The 24,157-nt window shown below is 44.5% G+C and overlaps 1 protein-coding gene across 1 annotated transcript in view; it reads left to right on the top strand.

Moving 5' to 3' along the window:
• The window catches only part of LOC146060116 (putative ATP-dependent RNA helicase DDX60), a 370,150-nt gene that overhangs the window by 189,285 nt on the left and 156,708 nt on the right, over positions 1–24,157 (top strand). The window contains exons 26-27 of the mRNA XM_083173025.1: positions 11,055–11,180; positions 19,687–19,811. Of these exons, the coding sequence (XP_083029151.1) occupies positions 11,055–11,180; positions 19,687–19,811 (251 nt within the window). The remainder of the gene's footprint in view (positions 1–11,054; positions 11,181–19,686; positions 19,812–24,157) is intronic.

Here is a 24,157-nt window from a genome sequence, read left to right as displayed (position 1 = left end):
ACAGCGAACCAGAGTGTTGACGGAGACCAGGAACAGGGGCGCGGAGTCTAACCTGCCAGCGGTGTTCACCAGGGAGTCCCGCAAGGAACTTTAGGCTTAGCTGCGTCTGACAGGCAGGTCGCGGCCCCCTGCCTTGGTCCTCTGGACGCAGGCTGGGACTCGGGAGGCTGAACCCTGGAATGGCCTTGGGAGACCAGGGTGACTGGGGGGCAGTCTGGGAACTGCGGGAGTGACGACTTGGGATGTCGACGGGAAGGTAGACAGGTGTATTGGCTGGATAGGACAATGGTGGGCTAGTCACTATGGAGCACAATAGCCAGTAGTCAACCCAGGTGTTGACGGGGACTTGTCGACAGGATGGTATAAGTCTTTGATGGTGATTGCTATCAGAGAGGTGCTCAGCGGGGCACCTGATACTCGACTGCAGGGATGGTATCGCAGGATTCTTCTGGAGATGGAAAGAACCAGGTAAGTAATAGCAGCTGGAGAAACACTGGAGATAAGGACACAGGTGAGCCTGGATATCCTGGAGCCTTGGGAACTTACTCTGAACATAGGAGAACTCTGGAGCAGATAAAGCAATTGTTCAAGGCGAGGAATGAAGGCACAGGGCCTGAGTTATATCCCCCTTGCCGGATTGTGATTGGCTGCCAGGCGCAGCACCAATCAACGCTGGGGAAAGACAGACACACCTGCTCACTGTGCAGGTGTGCGTGGGTTAGGGGTCAGGCTGCTGGTCAGCTGGATTGGTCAACCTGGTCAGGTGAGCAGAGGTGTCATGGCGACGTCCACTCTGTCCGGAGCCGGCATGTCAACATGTCGGCGACAAGGGACATCGCCAGTCACCCGTGGCCCACAGGGGACATCGCGCCAAGCACTAGTACCGACCAAGGACCTTAACCGCAGCGCAGACCATCGGGAAGGTAACGAACGTAGTCTCAGATAGGGGTGTTTACTGGGGTTTGTGACACATACATGACAAATATAACATACAAAGGGGTGTTTCTTACTGTCAATGTATAACCTGACATTTAAGCCAATCGTCCTAAAACAGTGCTACATATTATTATAACCATGTGGGTCCACTCGTATAAATTTGTCTAGGTGAACCCACCAGAACTGATAAGTATCAAAATTATTCAAAAAGCATACAAAAAACACTCCTGGACAACACAAGGATTAGGTTGGCTCCCTGCTAAATTAGATAATGCTAATCACTTAGATCCATAAAGATATGGGTTCTATAGGTTAAGCTATTATGCTGGTGATCTAGTGCCATGCATATGAGCATGCCAATAGATCCATGACAATTGGGTACCCAGTTTTGTAAAGAGCCTGCCAACAGGTTTACTGTGTCTACATGACTTTAGGTCATGATTGCACATAACTGCCAGGAAGCCTACGTATCATGGAATCACAGGAAATTGGACAAGCCTAGATTTTCATTAAGGCCTTTGGGTTGTAACATGTCCAATTTAAATACCAACTGTGTTTCCAACCGGAGCAGTTTTTTGGACCAGTCACCTCCATGTATTGACTGGGGGACATGGTCTATAATTTTTATAGCGTAAGGTGGCCATATTGTGCTTTTTCATGGCAAAATGGCTTGCTACCGGTTGTTCACTTTTGCCTGATGCCAATGCTGCCCTTATGGCACATCTATGTTGGGCCATCCTGACCTTGAAAGCGTAGTCAGTTTTGCCCACATAGTGTAAGCCACAAGGGCATGAAAGTAAATAGACTACAAACTTGGTGGTAAAAGTGAGTGGCCATTTAATGGAAACTTGTCCTGAAAAGGGATGATGGACTGCTACACATGGTGTTAAAAAAGCTGCAAGTTGTGCAGCCCAGACAACGGTAGCAACCATTTTTCCTCTGTCTCTAATTACGTGGTTGTTTAGAAAAGCTGTTACATCTATCTTGATTAGTCGATCTTTTAAGTTGGCACTTCGCCTATAGCTAGGCATGAGTCTTGTCTGTTTAAAAACTTTAAGGTCTGGGTCCGAGGTAATAATCGGCCACCATGTTTTGATTTTTTTGTTGGTACTTATGCTGGTAGAATTAAATTCATTGACCCATGGTATAACTGGTGTGGTAATTTTTTTAGATGGATTAAATGCCAAAAGTGAATCTCTTTTTTGTGCCAAGGCCTTATTTTTTGGCTGAGATGAAATCTTTTTCAGGGTATCCCCTCTGGATGGATTTTTGTAACATTCTATCCAGTAGGAGTTCGACCTCCGCCGGATCGCTGGTAATCCTGCATACTCGCAAAAATTGCACATATCTGCCTGAAAGCCTACGTAACATGGAATTACGCAAAAATTGCATTCCATGTTCAGGCAGAAGTGACAGAAGGGCAGAGAGAGGAGGGCTGCCTGGCTGTATTCATAGCATTGCAGGTCCCGGCTATTTGAAATAATACCCCTTTCACACCAGAAAGTGCAGAGACTTACCCAGGAATATGGTCCCAGGATCATGCAGGGACATTCCCACCATTACACCATCCTAGTAACTGCATTTTCTGGTGTGAAGGTAAAGAGAAAATCCCCCCCTCCCTTTTAGCCGGCTATATCATTTCACCCGCTATATATTCGGAACCAACAGACCCATTTACATGAGACCAGTATCATATTGAGGAACTTTTAAGTGGGCTTCGAATGATTTTGGTCCCATGAAACTGGGCAATTTGGTTCCAGAGAAATCTGACCTCAAAGCACATGAAAAGCCATGAAATTACATTTCAGTAAAAATGAAATAATTTTACCCCCAATATTTCTGGAACCAATTAACCCATATGAACTAGCGATTTGGGTTCGAATGAGATCAACTTCAAGCTTCTGTAATGCCAGGGGGGGAACTGACAGCCGTCGGAACTAGGTGTGAGTTCGGAATTAGCGGGTCCCATGTTATCCTATGGGGAAAACGTTCCAGATTTGCCCGGCAGTATCTCCGGTTCCCGGGGGCTAGTGATGCAGGGCTAGGCTCGTTGGATAGCCCCAGTCCTCCTCTACAAAATGGGCCTATTTGGACAGTGGGCCTGGAGCAATAGCATTGTTAATCCGGCCCTGAAAATCTCCCTTGAACTACACTGCAGCTTCCCAAGCAACAGAATTCAATACAGTATGCAGTCCTTTTGCAAATTATGTATCATATTGCGATTACAGCCAAGGCTGCCGGATCTGATAAAGGTTTATGGCAACACTTGTGATCTCTGCAGTGGTGTAGCTATAATGCCGCAGCCCCAGCAGTGCCTTGGAGGAGACAGCGCCACGGGGTCTGCGGGGGGGGGGGGGGTGCTTAGATCAAAAGCGGCATTGCTGCCCAAAAAGCTGATATTAGTCAGGGACGCGGAGGAAGCGCTCGCATCCCTGACTCCTCCCCCTGATTATTTGTCTTACAATCCGCCAGCGCCGCTCGCTTCCTCCATGGCCGCTAACTCTGAGGGAGGGAGGGAGCAATGGAACACAAAGCCCGCCAGCACAGCAGTCATTTCGCCACTGCTGCTTTAGGGGGCATGTGGGCGGCTGGTGAGGATGAGTGATTCTGCCCATCCTCTTGTGCTGCTCAGCTGCATGCTAAAGTTGCTGCAGGGACAGGTTTATTTACCTGCCTGCCCAAAAGGTATGTGGCGTATGTGCTGTATCCTTGCGGGGGGGGGCACGGGGCATGGACACATAGGGGGACATTTACCAAAATGGATTCGTAGAAAAAAGGTGTATTCGTAGGGAGAAATACACCTTTTTTTTACGAATTTGTATTTTCGGGATTTACAATCCCAAAAATACAACAATTCGTAGTCCTAAAGATGGAACATTCGTATTTGTATTTACAAATACGAATGTCCTACACCATCGATAGGATACGACAGAAATCACCATTCAAAAGAATGGTGATTCCTGATGTACTAAGCAGCCGTACTGATAATACGGCTGCTAAGTGGTGTGAAACACCCACGCAAATACGACAGAAAAATAGAACACCATTTTCCTGTCGTATTTGCTTTAAGCCTGCACGGATCAGTCAGATGCGTGCAGGCTTTAGTGTAAAAAAATAGAAAAATTAAATAAATAAAAAAAAAAATCGGCGTGGGGTCCCCCCCACAGCCGTAACCAGCACCAGGCTGAAGGAGCCGGGGCCGGTAATTAAAAATCAGGGAACCCGACAAATAGGGGTTCCCCGATTTTTAACAGCCAGCCCCAGGCTCCAGGTCCGGGGCTGGTTCCCAAAATACGGGGGACAAAATGACTAGGGGTCCCCCGTATTTCAAGAACCAGTCCCAGGCACAACCAGCCAGCAGGGTAATGTCACAGCCGGGGGGAGACTTTTTATACAAGTCCCCCCGGCCAAAACATTAACCCCCTGACCGGTCAGCCTGGCCAGGGGCCCTGGGGGAGTGGGGACCCCCCCTCCAGGACTTACCTGACCAGGCTGAAGCCTGGTACTGTCCCCGATGCCCCTGGGCGGTGGGCATCGGGCTGATTATGGTGTAAAAAAAAGAATAATCTATTGTTTTTTACTGTGGCACTACAAGTGCCAGCAAGCCTCCCCAGCAAGCTGGGACTTGGAGAAAGCTAGGCATTAAAGGGCCCGCTGGCACTTGTAGTTCCACAGTTAAAATAATAGTACACAAAACACACTGACACACTTTTAAAATAAAACTTTAATACATACAAAGCCCACACATACTAATACTTACCTATCTTCTTTCCGTAGGTATCCCTGGTCCTGTGTCGTCTTCTGGTCCTCCTGTGTCGTCTTCTGGTCCATGTCGACGTCGCTGTCCATGTCGGCGATGGCGTCCCCGTCCGGATCCGACGAAATCCATGGAGGAAGCTGTGGAAGGAAACCATACTCACCTGTCCCAGCGCGACGTAGTCCAGGTAAGTGTCTTGGCAAAGAAACAAACCGACACCCCGAAACCAGACCGGACTGAGGGAGCCGCACGGTGTTTGTTTACATTGTGCGGCTCCGCCTCCCGAATGCCGCTATTGGCCGCCTTGCGGCCTAGCGGCTCCTGATTGGCCGCCAGGCCGCAAGGCGGCCAATAGCGGCATTCGGGAGGCGGAGCCGCACGATGTAAACAAACACCGTGCGGCTCCCTCAGTCCAGTCTGGTTTCAGGGTGTCGTTTTTTTTTTTTTTGCCAAGACACTTACCTGGACTACGTCGCGCTGGGACAGGTGAGTATGGTTTCCTTCCACAGCTTCTTCCATGGATTTCGTCGGATCCGGACGGGGACGCCATCGCCGACATGGACAGCGACGTCGACATGGACCAGAAGACGACACAGGAGGACCAGAAGACGACACAGGACCAGGGATACCTACGGAAAGAAGATAGGTAAGTATTAGTATGTGTGGGCTTTGTATGTATTAAAGTTTTATTTTAAAAGTGTGTCAGTGTGTTTTGTGTACTATTTTTTTAACTGTGGAACTACAAGTGCCAGCGGGTCCTTTAATGCCCAGCAGGCTGGGACTTGTGGTTCTCCAAGTCCCAGCTTGCTGGGGAGGCTTGCTGGCACTTGTAGTGCCACAGTAAAAAACAATAGATTATTCTTTTTTTTACACCATAATCAGCCCGATGCCCACCGCCCAGGGGCATCAGGGACAGTACCAGGCTTCAGCCTGGTCAGGTAAGTCCTGGAGGGGGGGGACCCCTTCATTGGGGGGGGTCCCCACTCCCCCAGGGCCCCTGGCCAGGCTGACCGGTCAGGGGGTTAATGTTTTGGCCGGTGGGACTTGTATAAAAAGTCTCCCCCCGGCTGTGACATTACCCTGCTGGCTGGTTGTGCCTGGGACTGGTTCTTGAAATACGGGGGACCCCTAGTCAGTTTGTCCCCCATATTTTGGGAACCAGCCCCGGACCTGGAGCCTGGGGCTGGTTGTTAAAAATCGGGGAACCCCTATTTGTCGGGTTCCCTGATTTTTAATTACCGGCCCCGGCTCCTTCAGCCTGGTGCTGGTTTCGGCTGTGGGGGGGACCCCACGCCGTTTTTTTTTTTATTTATTTATTTTTCTATTTTTTTTACACACTGCAGCCTGCACGGATCTGACTGATCCGTGCAGACTGCCTCCACTAATTCGTATTAGCGGCCGTATATATGTGCCGCTAATACGAATTGTTACACCATCGGAGGGTTACACAGCAGTCGTATCTGACTGCTTTGTAATTTCCCCTCCGGAACACGACTTTGCATACGACTCAAACAGTCGTATGCAGCCGTAGGGGAAATACCAATACGAAAAACTAGGTTTTTCATATTGGTAAATTTCCCCCATAGTATAGTGTGAGGAGCTGCAGTGCACATGGTTTTGTCCATAGGAGAGTGATTGTGCCTTTGCGAGTGAACTAGTATATCCCCCATAATGTAAGGGGCATCATGGTGTGAGGCAAATAGTGTAATGAGCATTTCAGTGTGAGGCATGTAGTGTAGTGTAATGGGCATTACGGTGTGTGGTGTATAGTGTAAGGGACATTACTGTGTGACATATAGTGTAAGGGGCATTATGGTGTGCAGTATATAGTGTAATGAGCATTACAGTGTGTTGTGTATAGTATAAGGGACATTACGGTGTGGTGTATAGTGTAAGGGGCATTACGCTGTGCAGTGTATAGTGTAAGGAGCATTACGGTGTGCAGTGTATAGTGTAAGGGGCATTACGCTGTGCAGTGTATAGTGTAAGGAGCATTACGGTGTGCAGTATATAGTGTAAGGGGCATTACGGTGTGCAGTATATAGTGTAAGGTCCATTAAAGTGTGTGGCATATAGTGTTAGTAGCATTACGGTGTGTGGTGTATAGTGTGAGGGGCATTACGGTCTGACATAGTGTGAGGGGCAGTAGCAAGAACAAAGAGGGAAGTGGCACTTTGTTTGATGAAAAGAATAATAAATTTAATAACAATTTAAAAATTGATACATATACAAGAAAAATAAAAAAATAAAAACTGAACCCGTTGAGATACGGAAAGTGCACTAGGCACTACAGGTGATGGAACTGGACCACACTGGGATAAGGTATTGGAAAAGGGGGGGGGCGAGTTCTGACTCAGCTGATGCTGGAATTTAACTCACTGTTGGTTTGAATGGTGGTACCGATGGTGCCCAAGGTGGGCTGATAGTTACCCAACGCCGCTAGAGGATTCCAATCCCTTGGGATAGCATTGCAGCAAGCATCCTCAAAGTTTGTACGGCAGTAGGGTACACTGGTTAAATTTGTAATCCAACTGACTGTTGCTGGTGGCCGGATATGGATGCCAACTTGTATCTCCTGTGGTTTGAAATTTTTGGAGACAGCAACCAAGTGTGCAAGGGCGAGAGGCCAGCAGCTGAGAAGGGTCCCAATAAACTTTTAAGGATTGTGATGTGGGTCTGGTCCAGACAGGGCCTCTGATGCGTTTCGCTGCTTCAAAGGGTGCAGCTTTATCAAAGGTGATAGTAGCACTGTCCCCAGTGTGGTTTATATACCCATAAGTGGGTGAGCAATGTATAGCACCTGTGTTCAGTAATCAAACAATTTATACAGTCACATGTTAAAATGTGAATCAACAGAAGGCAAATTACTAATGTTCAGAAAACTAGACACATCCAAATAAATGGAAAACGAATATTCTAAAGTACAGATTTTTATAAATGTTACTTAGGCAGGAGGAGAGAGATAGTTGGCAATCAGCCAATCAATGAGAGAAGGGTTAAGATACGCCCATTATATTTGTGTGTGTATCATGCATCGCCAAGGTTACAGGCGAATCGTCCAATCAATAGGGCAGAAGGTCCGATCACATGGGTCCGTGAGGTGGGCGTGAAATAAGATGATAATAATTATGCACCCAGCGTGCGTTCCGGGCCTCGCTCTGATACAACAGAGTCAGAGCATGCGCCCAGCGGATATCACAAAACCGGGTCCCATCGTGTGTGCTTATATACCGGAGCTCACCCTGACGGCACAACGTCAGAGTACGCTTCCGGTTTGTATTCCAAGCCTCACTTTGGCGTCTTGTTTGTTATTGGTCCTAGGGAAGGTTGTCCCTTATGTAACACTCATTGTTAACCCCTTCCCGACGCAGCATGTTTTTGCCTTCCTGACAGAGGCCTTTTTTTCAAATCTGACATGTATCACTTAAGTGGGGATAACTTTTTTTGCTTTTACTTATCCCAGTGATTTTGAGATTGTTTTCCCGTGACACATTGTACTTTAAATTAGTGGTAAATTTTGGTCGATACATTTTTTTTTTTTTTTTTTGAAAAATACCAAAATGTCGTAAAAAAATGGAACATTTTGCTATTTGCAAAATGTAAAATTTTCTGCTTGTGAGACAAATAATCATACCACTCAAAATAGTTAATAACTAACATAGACCATATCTAAACTTTATTTTTAAATCATTATTTCCAGCTCCTTTAATTTTTTTGGACACTAGGGGGCAGCAGAGTCTAAATTTTACACATCAAACAGTTTAACGCTGCTTTTGGCTGTTCACGTTTGAACAGCCAATCGCAGTGATCGCCCATGACGGGGGGCATTGCTGCCCCCCCTGGGCAATGAGGGAGGATGTCTGCTGTCAGGGACAGCAGACATTGTCCCTCTGTCACCGCGTCTGTAGACGCGGTGGCACTTTGAAGTCATGACGTACATGTACGCCATGTGTCGGGAAGTACATCCCGGCCATGACGTACATGTACGTCAAATGTCGGGAAGGGGTTAATTAACCCTAGTCGTGTGGGATATACAGCGGGCTTTCAGCTTGATGTTAAGGGGCCAGTAGGTATAAAGATCTAGTTGTCTAGGCAACATACACTAAAAACAGTCGATGTCACGGTACTATGGGCGCTCAAAGGAGGTTTGGAATTAGCACACCTACTTTGTACATTCACCCCAAATAACCCAGTAAAAACTGAGAATTACATCAGCTACATAGAAAAGGAGTAATAGTAATAGAATAAATTAGTAGAAATAAAAATTAAAATAAAAAAATATGAGAATGAAGGTGTGACTATAATTATAAATATGGAAATAAAATAAAAACAAAAATAAATATAAATAAAAATTAATATAAAAATAAATATGAAGATAAATATAAAAAATATAATCATAATAATAATAATAATAATAATAATAATAATAATAATAATAATAATAATATTTTTTTTAAATAGAATAAAGATAAATATAAGAATAGATATAAATATAAAAAATATATATGAAAAATATGAAAGAAATCACTGGGAGATATCGAAGACAGTTTGAGAGTAGTTTCTAATGGTGATAATAGCATCGTGTTAATAGTTTAATGTAACCCAAGAGTATAGAGTACTGACATTATGCACAGTCTAAATCCCATATGTAATCTGTATACAGCAAATTTATCATAATTTTGTGATATGTTACCAATAGTATGAGGGGCATTATGGTGTTTGGCATATTGTGTACTGGGTATTGCGGTGTGTTGTGTAAGTGGCATTACAGCATGTGGCATATAGTGTAAGTGGCATTATGGTGTGTGGCGTAATGTGTAAGGGGCATAATGAGGGGGTGCCCAAAACTATTTTGGCTTGGGGAGCAAAATTTATAGTTACGCCACTGGATCTCTGACTCCAATCTGATGTGCACGGGACCATGCCTCAGATCAGAATCAAATGTAAAACACATGCAATTGACAGTTTTTACCTGATTTTTTGTTCCAAACCCTCGAAACTGGGTGAAAAGGGCCCAAATTCCACTACTGTATGGGCACCTGTCATTCAGTCGATTAAATGATTAGCCCTAAAAATTAAGTAAGGAAAAGTGGCTGCAGATGCTGGATGGACTAATGCCTTTTGTAGAACACACAAGGGCCCTGATTCATGTTGGCTCATAAAGAGCCGAATTCATAGCAGGGTCTGATGTTGCGGGTCTGTGCATTTGTATTGATGAATAAACGCATGTGCAGAACCGCAAAGCAAACGCCTTCACTGATTAATATACAGTGGTGTGGATAGGGGGTGTGCAGGGGGCAGGAGCATGGGGATGGCGAGCATTTCCTGAACTTTCCCACAAAAATGATGGGTGCAGACAGAAAAAATCTTGGCATCCACATGTGAATGCAGGCATGCCGAAGCCTGCTCAGCATGGGTGGCTGATATCACAGGACGTCAGCCGCCCTCCCTGCCTGCATCCATGTGCTCGCAAATAAAAGTTTAGCTCTAGGCTGACTTGTATTTGCGAATTGCTGGTGCAATCATTTGATGGTCACCAACGATCAAATGATTTTTCACCTGCACAATCGCATGTGAATGTGGCCGTTTGCACGGGTTAAGGGGGGTGTGAGGTCGCAACGGCAGGCGGGCAGCGCCAGATCACTCGGCAAGCTTCTAACAGTGGCGTGTGGTGGGGTGAGGCGGGTGAGGCACAGCCTTTCCTGTCATACTAGTGTATATGCCGTAGTTTTGAATTGATAAAGTATGTCAAAAATACAAAGAATATATAAAAAAATCTTATTTTTATTATTCTAATAATTTTTATAGTAAACTCTTGAGTAAAAAGTCTATGGCAGGTGAGGCAGTGCCTCACCTGGCTACCTTTTCTGCACATCTCTTATCAAAACTCAGCAAATCTCCAGCAGTGTATACTGCTGCACATGTGTATAATGCTGGCATGTACCCCTGGGTACATATCTGGCTCTGGTAGTTGCCAGGGACTCTTTTGCCATTTACCTCACCGCACGTCCCTGGCTGCTAATGTACGCAGCTTAGCCAAAATAAAGTTCACTGACTGTTATGCATTCCATCACATAAGACACTCTACAGGCCTGGCCAACCTGTGGCTCTCCAGATGTTGTCAAACTACAAATCCCTCATGCCTTGCCACAGTTTTGCTATAAGAGAGTGTTAAAAATGTGGCAAGGCATGCTGGGATTGGTAGTTTCACAACATCTGGAGAGCCACAGGTTGGACTGTCCTGCATGTGATGCATTTTTTTTTCTAATTCCATATTCTATTTTACTGAAGGGACTTTATTTCATAGATATCTTTTACATTATAATTTAAACATAATACATATTTTATATTTTATTTTCAGACATTAGATCCTGAGGAGAATGTACATCTAAAGGACAAAATAATAAGAAAGAATGACACATTTAAATATGAACATAAATTGAAGAAAGAATTTCTTGGCTGGGTTCATAAGGGACATTATAAAAAGGTAATTATAGCCACTGTGCAGAAAGCAATATATTAATGTTTCATTGGCTCCCACTAGAAGATGCTCATACTGATCCTATGGGGTAAATTTACTAAAGCTTCTAAAAAGAATTAAAATATTTGTTGTCCATAGCAACCAATTATATTCTGTCTATAATTTCTCTATTGTATCCTTGAAAATGATATAGACAATCTGATTGGTTGATGGGCAACATCAGTTCCATATGAACTACTATTCATTATTGGGTGGTATTCAATGTGGCCAGCGGGAGGGTTTGGTAAGGCATGGATGGCTTTTCCTCAACAAAAAAAAGAGGCGGGGAGATGGAAAAATACCTGGTATTAAGTGCAGATATGCGTCTGTTCTATCATGTACTGTGCTGCGGATGCCGCCGTGCACGGCGGTTTGGTCTATTCTCAATAGTTGCACTTAATACCAGGTATTTCTCCGTCTCCCTGCCTCTTACCTTCTCTCCTTGTCTGTAACAGCGCATACAGCATGGGAGGACAGAATCTTGGCGCTCACTATACTCAATGATTTCAATACCCTGACCTGGTGCCGCTCACCATCCACCAATGCGTATTACCCGCACATGGATGGCAGCAGCGCAACAGGAACAACGGTAACACCGTCCTGTTATCTTTCTTTTTTACTCGCTGCAAACTCTCATCTCTGGAGTGGAGGTTGGAGCAATCCCTGCTCTGTTAAGCAGCATCAGGGTGCCCTCCTCACCCAGGAGACAGTAGACACCAGCTTATAACTATATCCCTAAATTGTCTTTCTCCTTAATCAGAAGTGCTTGCCCACAATACCTATCAGTCCATACCCATATGATGGCAGCTGGCAGTGGATGGCTTAGGTCAGTAAATAAAAAGGAGACTTTATTATGACCACCTAAAACCTACACTGCTTTATTCAGGCATATATAGTGGAGCTAAAGTAATCTGGGTGGAGTGACATACCCGGGAGACTTTAATTCTATATTTTGTAACCTTACCTTTGGGGAGACGGTTGCCTGATACTTTTTTCTGTTTATATCTTTCATTGATAAATTGACTTATACATTGATTTTTGAATACTGCGGATTTAGAAACACTAAATGGTTATTTAACTTGACATTTAACAATTATTCGATTAGTACTCTTGCAGGCTACCTATACCAATTAACATAATTGCGTGCTCATTAATTGTTGACACCTTTATTTCTGATAGGATTTATTGGATACAGAATTTTCTCACTCTGAGATAGATTGTTTAATATAGATAGATTGTTTGATAATTGGTGAACTTTCCTTTAACCTTTACAATTAACAAGTGCTAATTAGTACAAATCAACCATTATAAAACAATCTAAGTGTCATCAGAGCAATGACAGATACCAGCTGATAAAAAAGTTGCTGGCAACCTATGTATCTCTAATAGATCATTTGAATACATAGTATCATTGACCAAATTTGCTACATGTTTCTTTTTCTTAATTGCTCTAAAGCCCTGAACACACGGGCCGATATATCGCCGAGCGATATATCGCTCATGCTGAGTGATATATCGCTCAGTGTCCCGTTTGCATCAGCGACCAGAGATGGTCGCTGATGAAAAAGAAACTGCCGGGGGAGCCCGGCAGTCTCTCAACGACCATATTTCCAGCGATATTTGCAATAATCGCCACTGTGTGTACACAGCTTAAGTGTCACAAATATTTGCTGTAGATTTTTCTACTGAACTCTATTCTGACGAATAAGCTTATAAATTTATCCTACCCAAGCAAGGGGACATAAATTCATACCCTGAAAGGTGTTCTTTTAAGAAGTGGAAATATTATGTTTTGTGTGTCCATATGTATGTGTGTGTGTAATGTATAGAGTTATTTTATAAAGAATTAATAAAAACTAAGTTTTACTAAAAAAATCCACAGGGGAATTCCCCCTACTACACCCCAATAAACACTATATTACCACTCAGATTCCTAGGACTTATACAACCCTCTAATTGACTGAACGCCATCATAACAATCATATTGTCTAACAAGAGTGCCCCAACAAAAAGAGAGTCTTTTTCTTTCTTTCTTCCATCTCTGCTCTGCTTTGTTGTAAAGCCCAGCATTCAGGTATACACTGCCCAGACATAGTGAAATCACCCTCTCCCCTCCCCTTGCAAGTCTGCAAACTGCTTAGTGGAGCTTGCGAAAATGAGCTGGATCGGCAGTTTGCTGCATGTCCATTCGCAAGAAGCTCAACATCAAATGATTTTTCCAGTATGTGCAGCCTGTGCATAATCCAGGACTGCGGGTGCGATAGAAGCAGTTGGATCAAAGCCCGAGCTGATTTCACACGCCTTCCTCTCAAACACCTGGTAATGCCTGCATTTTCCCTGACACTCCCAGAAAACAGCCGGTTACCACCCCCAAACACCAGCTTCCTGTCAATCAACTTGCCTATGGCCATCAAAAATAAGAGTAGCAGGAATTTATTGAAGTATAGATTTGCGCATGCACAGTGGCGTAACCCCCGGAGGCGAAATACAAGGTGGTGCCCCTACCCCCATGGTTCCAGCTTGCACATATCACAATAACAGTCAGCGAATGAGCAGTCTGAAAGCTGAATAAAGATTCTATGATAGGAGTCAGTGTCCAGGACGGTACACAGAAGCCGGGGCTAGTGTCAGAAATTGTGGGGCCCAGTACAGATTACATACTTCTGCACCCCGCATACTCACCAATCAGGATGCCAGCTGTTGGGATTCCGGTGTTGGCATCCTGATCCATTTTGAGGTTGTGGTGCTGGTCTTCTGATGGCAGTTGGGATAACTGCATCGGTAACTGAACGCCGGCATCCTGACCATTGGAATGCTGACTCTATCCTATGATAAATGGGGTCCTAAATCACTGTATAAAGTCCTACTCTTTACTCTTGTCATGCCCAATATAGTATACATTGAATCAGCACTGCTGCAGCAGCAGCTACACAAAGTTTTCAAACAGTAGAAGCCATTACCTGTGCAGGGTGCCAACCTCCTATAGGGTCAGTGAGCAGGGGCAGGGGGGCTCTTTGGGCCAGATTCTCTAAGCTTCAAAAGTGATAAAATTGAGAGTGATAAACAACCAACCAATCAGCTCCTACCTGAAATTTCTCAAACACAGTCTGTGACCTGACAGGTAGGAGCTGATTGGCTGGCTTTTTATCACTCTCAATTTTATCACTTTTGAAGCTTAGTGCATCTGGCCCCTTGTCTTTTATTTGTACTGGGACTGTAGTGCATCATGCTGCTGCTACTAGGAGCCGGCAGCCGCTGACATGCTCAACATGAGTGTCTCACTGAGAGGTCATGCTGAGCCTGCTGTCAGAACAGCACATGCTGTAGGTGTGTGCTGCTGCTGAGATTACAGCTTTTAGAGTTTTCTTTCACCCTCCCTAAACATTTTGGGTGCATGGCCTAAGTACGGGAGGTGCCCACACCCCCCACACTTAGGCCACACGCCCAAAATTTTACCGGGGCCCGGCATTCCTCTCGGCTGCCCTGATTACAGGAGGGATGACATGGGACGGGAAAATGGAGCAGACACATACCTCCCAACATAACCCTCTCCAGGAGGGACACATTGCTCTGTTTCTGGACTTCTCCCTTAATTAATGACTGCCATTACCTGTGTTGAAGCACCTTTCTTATCAATTAACCTGTGTGAAACAGGTGATGGCAATCATACATTATGAGGGAAGTCCAGAAACAGAGCAATGTGTCCCTCCTGGAGAGGGTCATTTTGGGAGGTATGCAGACGCCCCTTCAGGGCTAAAAGCCCAGCAGCAAATGACTCCATTGTCTCAGAGACTTCTGCCCCTGTGCATGCATGCTGCCAGCCGTACCCATGCACAGCTCTATCGATTATCACCCGGGCTCAGAGCTGTATTGTACTTAAGACAGGAGGGCCCTGAGGTCTATATATATATATATATATATATATATATATATATATATATATATATATATATATATAGGATAGAAGAGGGCGCTTCATGGTGCATTAAAAGAGATTTTTTATTGGATCCCACAAGATCAATGATCCACAGTAAAAAGCAGTTGCTAGTACCGAATAAACAAACAGTGTGGGCTGGTTACCACATGGCATGAATATGGCATGAATATAAGCACAACAAGGCAAGGCTGCTCACACATCCAATACCGGCATGTAGACCTCCAGGAAGCCGCGACTGACAGGCGCTGGATTGCGCTGCTGAAGCGAAGAAGCTTGGAGACACCGGCGTCAGATGTTACCGACGGATGACAGGAGACAGCACAAGAAACGGGTAGGGAGTCACAGGCCACGCTTTGACGCGTTTCGTCACTGGGACATATATATATGTGTTGTGTGTATATACACATATTGTCACAATCCTGCCTATATCCTGTATACCTGTCATGTCTGCTCTCCAGTTCTATGTATTCCAGCATGCTGCAGCTAGACTGCAATCATGCTTTCATGAGAGACTGTGCAGTACTACTATTTAACACACCTGTGGAATTCCTAGCTGTGTGATATCTACTGCAGCCATTAACTCCTTAGTTACCTGCTGTGTGGAATCATGCGTTTCCTGCTTCATACTGATTGCTCCATTCAGAATCTGTACCAGTTTTTGCAATTCCCATTTGCCTTGCTGTCCGATCAGTACAACCCAAGGGGTTTAAGTTTCCAGATCAGCTAGCAGTCATTGCTTGTGCATTGTTGCCTCTCAGCTCCATTGCTATATGAACTTGCTCCAGACAGCCTCCTACATCTAGAACCTTCCAGTCTGCAATTCTTCGGTTCAAGTCCAAGACTCCATTACCTGCTTCCACTCACAGTCTGCTGGATTACTCCATTGTCTCCAGTCCAGTCCTCTTGTAATTCTCCAGTTCAAGTTCCATACTCCACTACTCTCTTCATTCTGCAGTCTGCTGCATTCCTCCAGTGTCTCCGGTCCAGTCCTCTGGTCATCCTCCGGTTCAAGACACTCATACTCCACTCCCTGCTTCATCTTACCATCTGCCGTATTCTTCAGTCACTATTATCCTGTGTTCAGTTCAGTATCCTGCTGAACTCTTCCAGTACCAGTGTTATCCTCCAAGTCCGCCTCCAGTGTTATCCTCCAAGTCCGCCCCCCAGTGTTATCCTCCAAGTCCGCCCCCCCAGCGTTATCCTCCAAGTCCGTCTCCAGTGTTATCCTACAAGTCCGATCCCAGTGTGTTCTTCAACTCCGCTTCTTGTATTGTTCTTCAACTCCACTCCTAGTATTGCTCTTCAAGTCCGGTTCCAGTATTGTTCTTCAAATCCGGTCCAGTATCCTGATCAAGTATTTCGGCTCCAGTCTTCCTCAAGTATTCCCCCCACTTCAATTATAACTCACATTTCAAGAATTTACCTTGTCTAAATTTCCCCCCCTTCTCAAATATTCATCTGCACCATCATCTACCATCCTGTGAATAAAGTTCTGTCAGTTTACCCAATTGCATCTGTGGACTCTTTCCATTAGGTATTCAGCTTATCCCACTAACCACCTAGATCATGCCTGAGTCCACCAATCCCCAGTCGTGACACATATTTTATTGTCAAGAGATCCTGTGTGACCCAGAAATGTTGCTAATACATACCATACATACACACACACAGGACATACATGCACACATACCATAAATACACACATACCATACAGACACTCAGGACATATCATACATACACACAGAACATATATGCACACATACCATAAATAAACACATACCATACACACACACACATACCATACAGACACACAGTACATACCATACATACACACAGGGCATGCATGCACATATACCATACACACACACACACACACACACACACGACATACATGCACACATAGCATACAGACACACAGGACATACATTATACAAAAACAGGTTGTGGGATATGGCCTCTCTATGGCGCAATGCTGCCTCTAGTGCGTACTCGTCCCTAGTTATCACCAAATAACCAAAACAATAATACAGAAATATACAAATAGGATTTTCCAAACTGTATGAGGCGCAGAAAACTGTCCAGATGTTATCCTAACAGTCAAATTTTCATCCGATCTTCCTGACCGTTACACAATAGGTCTCGGAGCGAATCAGGAAAAAGAAGAGAAAGGACCACCAATTAGATATAAACTGGATCAGAAGACTTTTACTAATAAAGTCAAAAAGGTTGAAGAGCACAAGCGGGCGTACCCAACTCACAGTATGGATAGCACTGTATGTGCACGTAGCGGGTACTTGTTCCGTTATTTACGAATCTTCTATATTCTCCCTCTTGGCTCTCAATGTTGTATGCACCATAAAAGAAATTTGAACAACAATGTGTGACTCTGGATAAATCGATACTATACTGTATATATATTATTGTGACAGAAGAGCTTTGTAGGCGCACCTCACTCACTTATATCAGGAGGGAGGACCACATATAAAGGTTTCTTTTCCAGTATTAGTGCATCAATGAAGTGAGGAATAGTAGGCGTACCCTACTCACGGTAAAGGTAAGATGATATAGGCCCGTAGCAGGTTCTTTGCCTTTCTTTTCAAAAAATTCGTGACTTATTCCACTAGTTGTGAATCTTCTGTATCACCCCTCTTTGCTCCCGGTTTTTTGTGTACCATAGAAACAAAATTAAACAACAATGTGTGACTCTAAATAAATCAATACTGTGTGTGTTTTTTGTAACGGGAAATAAGCTTTGTAGGCGCACCTCACTCACTTATAACAAGAGGGAGGCACACATATAAAGGTTTCTTTCTCGATATTGGTGCATCAGATGTGTGCACAAGTGAGATTAAGAATGGTAGGCGTACCCTACTCACGGTCAAGGTAAGATGGTATAGGCCCGTAGCAGGTTCTTTGCCTTCCTCTTTCAGAAAATCGTGACGATTATAGTTATCTCCGTCCCATACGTGTGGGTATTAAAAAGACAAAAAAGAGTGCAATGTGTAGTCTTGTCATCAAATTTCTATGTCTCAAAAACCATTCATGAGATTGTGAAATATTTCTAATACCAATGATTATGGTGAAGTACTGTGTGTATCCGTACCAGAACTCACACAGAAAGGTGTTCTCAGATTGTGCGTAAAGGTATCTTTTGGTGCTCTTAAACTGTGAGTAGATATCCTCCACCAGATCAAAAGAAGTTTCTATACCCCATGTGAATGGAACATTTTGACTGTAGATCGTATCGGCGTACCCCGACTTACGATTGAATAGATGTTTGTACTCCTGTAGCGTTTTCTTTATGCCCTGAGTTGTTGGTATTGTGCTGGAGTTTTCTCATCCAGGCATATATCCAAAACGTGGAGGGCAAAAAAGAAAAAATACTGTTTGAGAGTTTGTACCCAAGGAGCAAAAATTCTCCCTTTTGGCAGTCTAATGCCCCAATAAGAACTCAGTATTTCCTCCGTAAAAAAACTTTTATTTTCCACTTAAAAATCCTTCATCCCCACAATGATAGGATGTTATAAGTCCCAACAGATAAGACCCACAATGGTCATACACAAGATAAGATTCAAGATAAAATGTCCAGAAAAATATACAAAAATATAAAAAATAATAAAAAACTTTTTAAAAAATTCCAAATTTTATACATACATCCAATGTCGGATAGGATAGATGTGATGGCTGCTCACTCTCCACACAGGCTGCCGACGCGTTTCGGTGTAAAACACCTTTATCAAGACATCCTTGATGTCTTAAGCAATTATCCGGCAAGGATGCATGCGCCTATGCAGGGGGGCCCTTTCAGAGAGAGAGGCCCAGGGATACATACCCCCAGAGCCCCCCCGTTTAATCCGGCTCTGCCCGGGCTGTGTATTTGCAGCTGTGTGATAAGGAATAACCCCCAATGTCATAAGCAAAAGAAAATATTTTGTTTAACATTCATTTTGAAATGCTTTTGCTTTTGTTTTGATTTTGAATAAAAATCGATTGGGGGAGAGCAAGAAGACTTCCCACCATTGATAATGCACAAGTGTTGAATATTTTTTTATTTGTACAGATTTCTAGGACAATGAGCTTAGCTTCACACCCTCTGGGCTCTCATTGGCCCACAGCCTGAATTATGAAGCTGGGGTGACCATCGGTGGGTGAAACCATAAATAGTTTCCATTGCTTAAAGATGGCTTAACACCGTCCAGGTCACCTTCAATGGGACCATCAATGTTAACCCACCGATGGCCATCCCTACTTACAGATAAGGGGGCATTGGCAGACCTAGGTTCCCCCGGTTACTTAGTTAGAACCCGATAATATGTATCTGCACATAGGATCCTTTCAGGTCCTCCAGAGTCATTCTGCCCATTGCATGTGGGTCCCTTTACTGTTACATGGATTGTTACATTAAACTTTATTTGTGTCTTAAATGATGATCACCATGAAAAGTATTTTTTCTCAGAACAAAATTAAAACAAAAATAAGCACCACTTTACAAAACCATTATTAAATTACATCTGTGTTAATATGTTTTTCCTCAAGGTTGGAAAAGTGCTTGAAAGTTTGAAAACAAATGAACCGTCTGAGGAGAAAAACTGTTACAAATACTTCCCTCTGATTGTGGAAAAACTAGAAAAAATCAACAAGTTACCTGCACTAGTTTTTGCGTGAGTAAAGGCCTACAAAATCTAAAAGTATTCAAATGAAAACTAGAAAGTTCACACTGTTTTGATAATGTAAAGTATAAACTCATCATAAAGGCTCACACACGGGGGATTTCAGCTCTATTTCTAAGCTATCTGAATAGGGCCCTGAGCTTACGGAGCAGTTGTTGTGCCGCAACGCTGAATCGACTTCCCCTTGCGCGTGCCACCGCCGTATGAAAACACCTCCCCTCACAATGTGCCTCCTGGGTGTTCCCGCATTTACATGGGAACACCCAGAGTTTGCATGGAAATGCCCATGAAATGCTGGGCATTCCCATGTCAGAGCGCCGCCACCACTCAGCCCGTCCCAGTGCGGGTCGGTGAAGGTGCTCACACAGATGCCCTGCACATGCGCATAACTGATCATGTGCATGTGCAGGACACATCCATCGATCTCCTGTGCGTACGCATGGGGGATCAAATGGATTAGATCAGGGCCTAGATTGCTTAGAAATTAAGCATGGACTGCTCCGTATGTATGTCCCCGAGCAACGGCGATTTGCGATCCCGCGCGTCACCATCGCCTAACTACATCTTGACTGCATGCAGAATAAATCTAGAAAGATTTCCAGTGTTCTCACCAGAGAACACTGGTCATCAAAGATCGCTCAGCAGACATAGCTGGGGCATCGCATGTGTGTCAGCAATGTGTGCTGAGTGAAGTCACCCCGTATGTGTATGGGGCTTTACCACAATCATCTGCTCCTCCTTCAGGGAAGTAGAGAGCCTGATCAGGCCCATGTACTTTTTCAGTGGCATAGCATAGTTGTGGGAATGTACTGCCATTGTGTCCAGCAATAGTAGCCAATAGTACTTAAGGTAGTGGAATTCGAATTTAGTAAGCTAGGTATCTTTAAAATTAAGAGAGGCTAGTCACAAAATACATGCACACAGCATGTTCACAAAAAAGTTCCACAGATGTTCCCTTGCCCTAATATGTATTTTATTTATATCTCTTCAAATGAAAAAAAAAACAGTGATTAGCTACTGTAATTAAAGTAATTTCTGTTTAGCTCAATGAAAAAGAAGTAGAACAGCGCTTATGTTATACTGATGTATAAAACAATACCACGCCTAGGTATAACAAGAGTTTTATTAATACACAATAAAAATAAAAATTATAATTTGTTAGCATGCATGTTGGATAAAAAGAGCCTTAAATTTATAAACAGTTAAGTACTGATATACTGCACCTCGACACAAATATTTCCAGGTGGAGAAAAGGCCACATAGGAATCCGGTCTAATACCCAGCTGTGGGGTGGTGGAGTCCAGGCAGATTTTTGTCTGTATTCAAACAAACTCAATGGTGCTGTTATGCAAGGGGTCCACAAGTTGGAAATGGTGGAAACCGTCTCTCGCTGAGTAGGATTAACCGGTACCTGGAAATCCTCCTTATTAGCTAGTCTCGAATTAAATAGAGTTGTATCCTAGTGTGCAGATTTGTTGTCCAAATAAAAAGTAAAGGCCCAATTTAAAAGCAGGCTCAGACAGGCTCAATGCCTATATTCCTGTTATGAACAAAATAGTAAGACAGTGTCTAACAAATAGGTACCACATAATATAAGATACAACCTTAAAATTGTCATCTCAGGATAGAATGTTTGCAGTTCTAAACTTGGGGACACACACACTATTAATTATTTTATTTGCTATAAGATGGTTTAAAAACCTTCTATGCACTGTACAGTATGTGTCTTTCAATGGTAACATTTCTGTGGTACAATTCTCACATACTTTACAGTGAAAAGACTTTTACCTGTAATAAAGAAGTGGTGCAAAGATATCATGAAAAGACACCTTGCACAATCATTTGCCTCAAAGAATCCAACCATTCAAACAATGACAACTCTTTTTTTATCTTTAGACATCTTTATTTGTATCTCCTCCAAATATTGTACTTTTCTTCTATAGGTTTGTAATTATATGTGATACTCAAACAATTTAATCCCTTGAAACACAACATGAATCTAATAAGAAGTACAAATTGATTTTCAACTATTAGCTCTCAGAGTGATCCTAACTGTTTAATAAGTCAAGATATTGCCATTATATTTTGGAATACTGCATAGTGATTTGTTGGGCGACAAGCTTGGCTCACTGCCGGCATTCCAATTCAGACCAATTGTGTTAGAGTTCAAATCATGGCTCATAGTTCTTCTACACAAAACTCATCAGAACAGACCTTTTCTTATGCACGACACATTTCAATGGGCCTTTCCTTATGCATGGGGTGTTGTCATGCTAAAACAGGAAAGTATCTTCCTCGAGTTGGAAGCATCCAATAATATAGAAGAAGCAATACCGTTGGATGCTTGGTATATAAATAATTAATCAATTAGACAATTAAAACACAATTTTAATTAAAACAAATAACATAACATTACACAGGATAACATTTAATAAATCATACTACGGTAGCTATGAAACAATTACACTAACATGTAGGCTCAAATGGACCCTAAAATTTCTGCGGACCAGTTGGTTAGCTTAAATTAGTTCAGTTCCACATAATACGGGTATTTACACAATAAGTCCCATTTTAATTCCGGTAAATTGGTGGCCGGGGGGCACCAGATGAACACAGGTGTAGGTAGTAGTATCCACAAATGCTCTCCTTGCTGTCAGATAGTTATTACAGCTGGATATTTGAAGGCTCCTGAAGTGCTGAAATAGCTGTGGTTTACCCACACAGCTCCACTGGCAGTCCTGCCCTGTGTGCAAGGATCTGCTTGAAATACTGGCAAGGGGGTCGTCCAGAAGTCAGTCAGTCAGGCGGCCATAGGCAAAGTCCGGCGTATTAGGCAGAACAGCTAGGAGCACAAGTGCCGCACTCTACAAGCTGGGTGTTTATGTGCTGCTCCGACGTATACTTGACCTCGCCATATCAATAGCGCTAGGGGATGCTGGCCATTGTGATGAATACGGGTCCCCCAGGGTTGACACTATGTGGATCGGTGTTGGGTCCTTAAAAGACGCGTTTCGCCACACGCAGGGCGGCATTATCAATTTAGAATGACTGGCGGTCGATCTCTGCTATAATTTATGTCCATTTGGTCTGCACCTTTCAGGTGTTCAATCAGACTCCAGCCAGTCAGATTGTCCTTTCAATTAATCAGTGGCTGGACAAATCCAGCATTGTTTCATAGTGTATAACAAGCACTTTTGAGCTTTATGCACAATCTCTTATATATTTAGCCAGGTCTGTCACTCATCCCATGTGTAGCTAACGTTCCCGCCCATCGGCATACACAAACACACCCCCCCTAGGGAAAAGACCAGTGTTTTATGTGTATAACGTTTTCATGTGTATAACGTTCCACCCCCTTGACATCACCTCCCCCCGCCCAGCCAGGGCTAAAGTACACGCCCACCATCCACCATTACTCCACGAGTCCACAGCCACCATCCTCCATTACTCCCGCAACCCCCTACCCTCTGCCAGCACCCCCCGGACCCCCCTCCCGCGATTCGCGGGACCCCCACGACCCCCCCTTCCTGAGATTCGCGGGACCCCCTGCGAACCCCCCTCCCGTGATTCGCGGGACCCCCGCGCCTCCCGCGATTTGAGGGACCCCCGCGACCCCCCCTCCCGCGATTGGCAGGACCCCCGCGACTCTCCCCTCCCACGATTTGCGGGACCCCCACGACCCCCCTCCTGCGATTTGCGGGACCCCCACGACCCCCCCTCCTGAGATTCACGGGACCTCCGCGACCCCCCTCCCGAGATTCGCGGGCCCCCCGTGACCCCCCCTCCCGCGATTTTCGGACCACCTCCCCCTCCCGCGATTTACGACACCCCCCTCCTGCGATTTGCGACCCCCCCTCCCGCAATTCGCACCCCCCCTCCCAACGATTTGCGGACCCCCGCCCCCTTCCGCGATTCACGGAACCCCCCGTAGCGCCCCCCTCCCACGATTTGCAGACCCCCTCGGCACCTCCCGCGCCCCCTCCCGCGATTCGCAGACACCCCCCCGCGATTCACACCCCCTCCAGCACCCCCTCCCGCAATTTGGCGGTCGGTATTCCGACCGTCGGGATTCTGACCGCTGACATATTGACCGCATCGCGGTATATGGTGTGGTAAACTAAGGTGACCACATAAAAGGTGCTGAAATGTTGTCTACCAAGTTTCGGCTTTCAGTATATTTTTTATGACTGGAGTGCTGCCTCATTCCGCAAGTATCTCAGGACATCGGCGTCCTGCGGGTGCACCTTTGGAGGGCACCCGCCAATATATCTCCCTGCATTTTTCCTATGCCTTTTCCAGGCATATGTAATTAGTTGAAAATAGTTACAAAAATAGAG

The sequence above is a fragment of the Crinia signifera genome, chromosome 1 (assembly GCF_055691185.1).
Source record: "Crinia signifera chromosome 1, ASM5569118v1, whole genome shotgun sequence".
Classification (NCBI taxonomy): Eukaryota; Metazoa; Chordata; class Amphibia; order Anura; family Myobatrachidae; genus Crinia; species Crinia signifera.
Note: the sequence above shows the minus strand (reverse complement) of the source record. Positions and strands in the feature narration are given on the sequence as shown.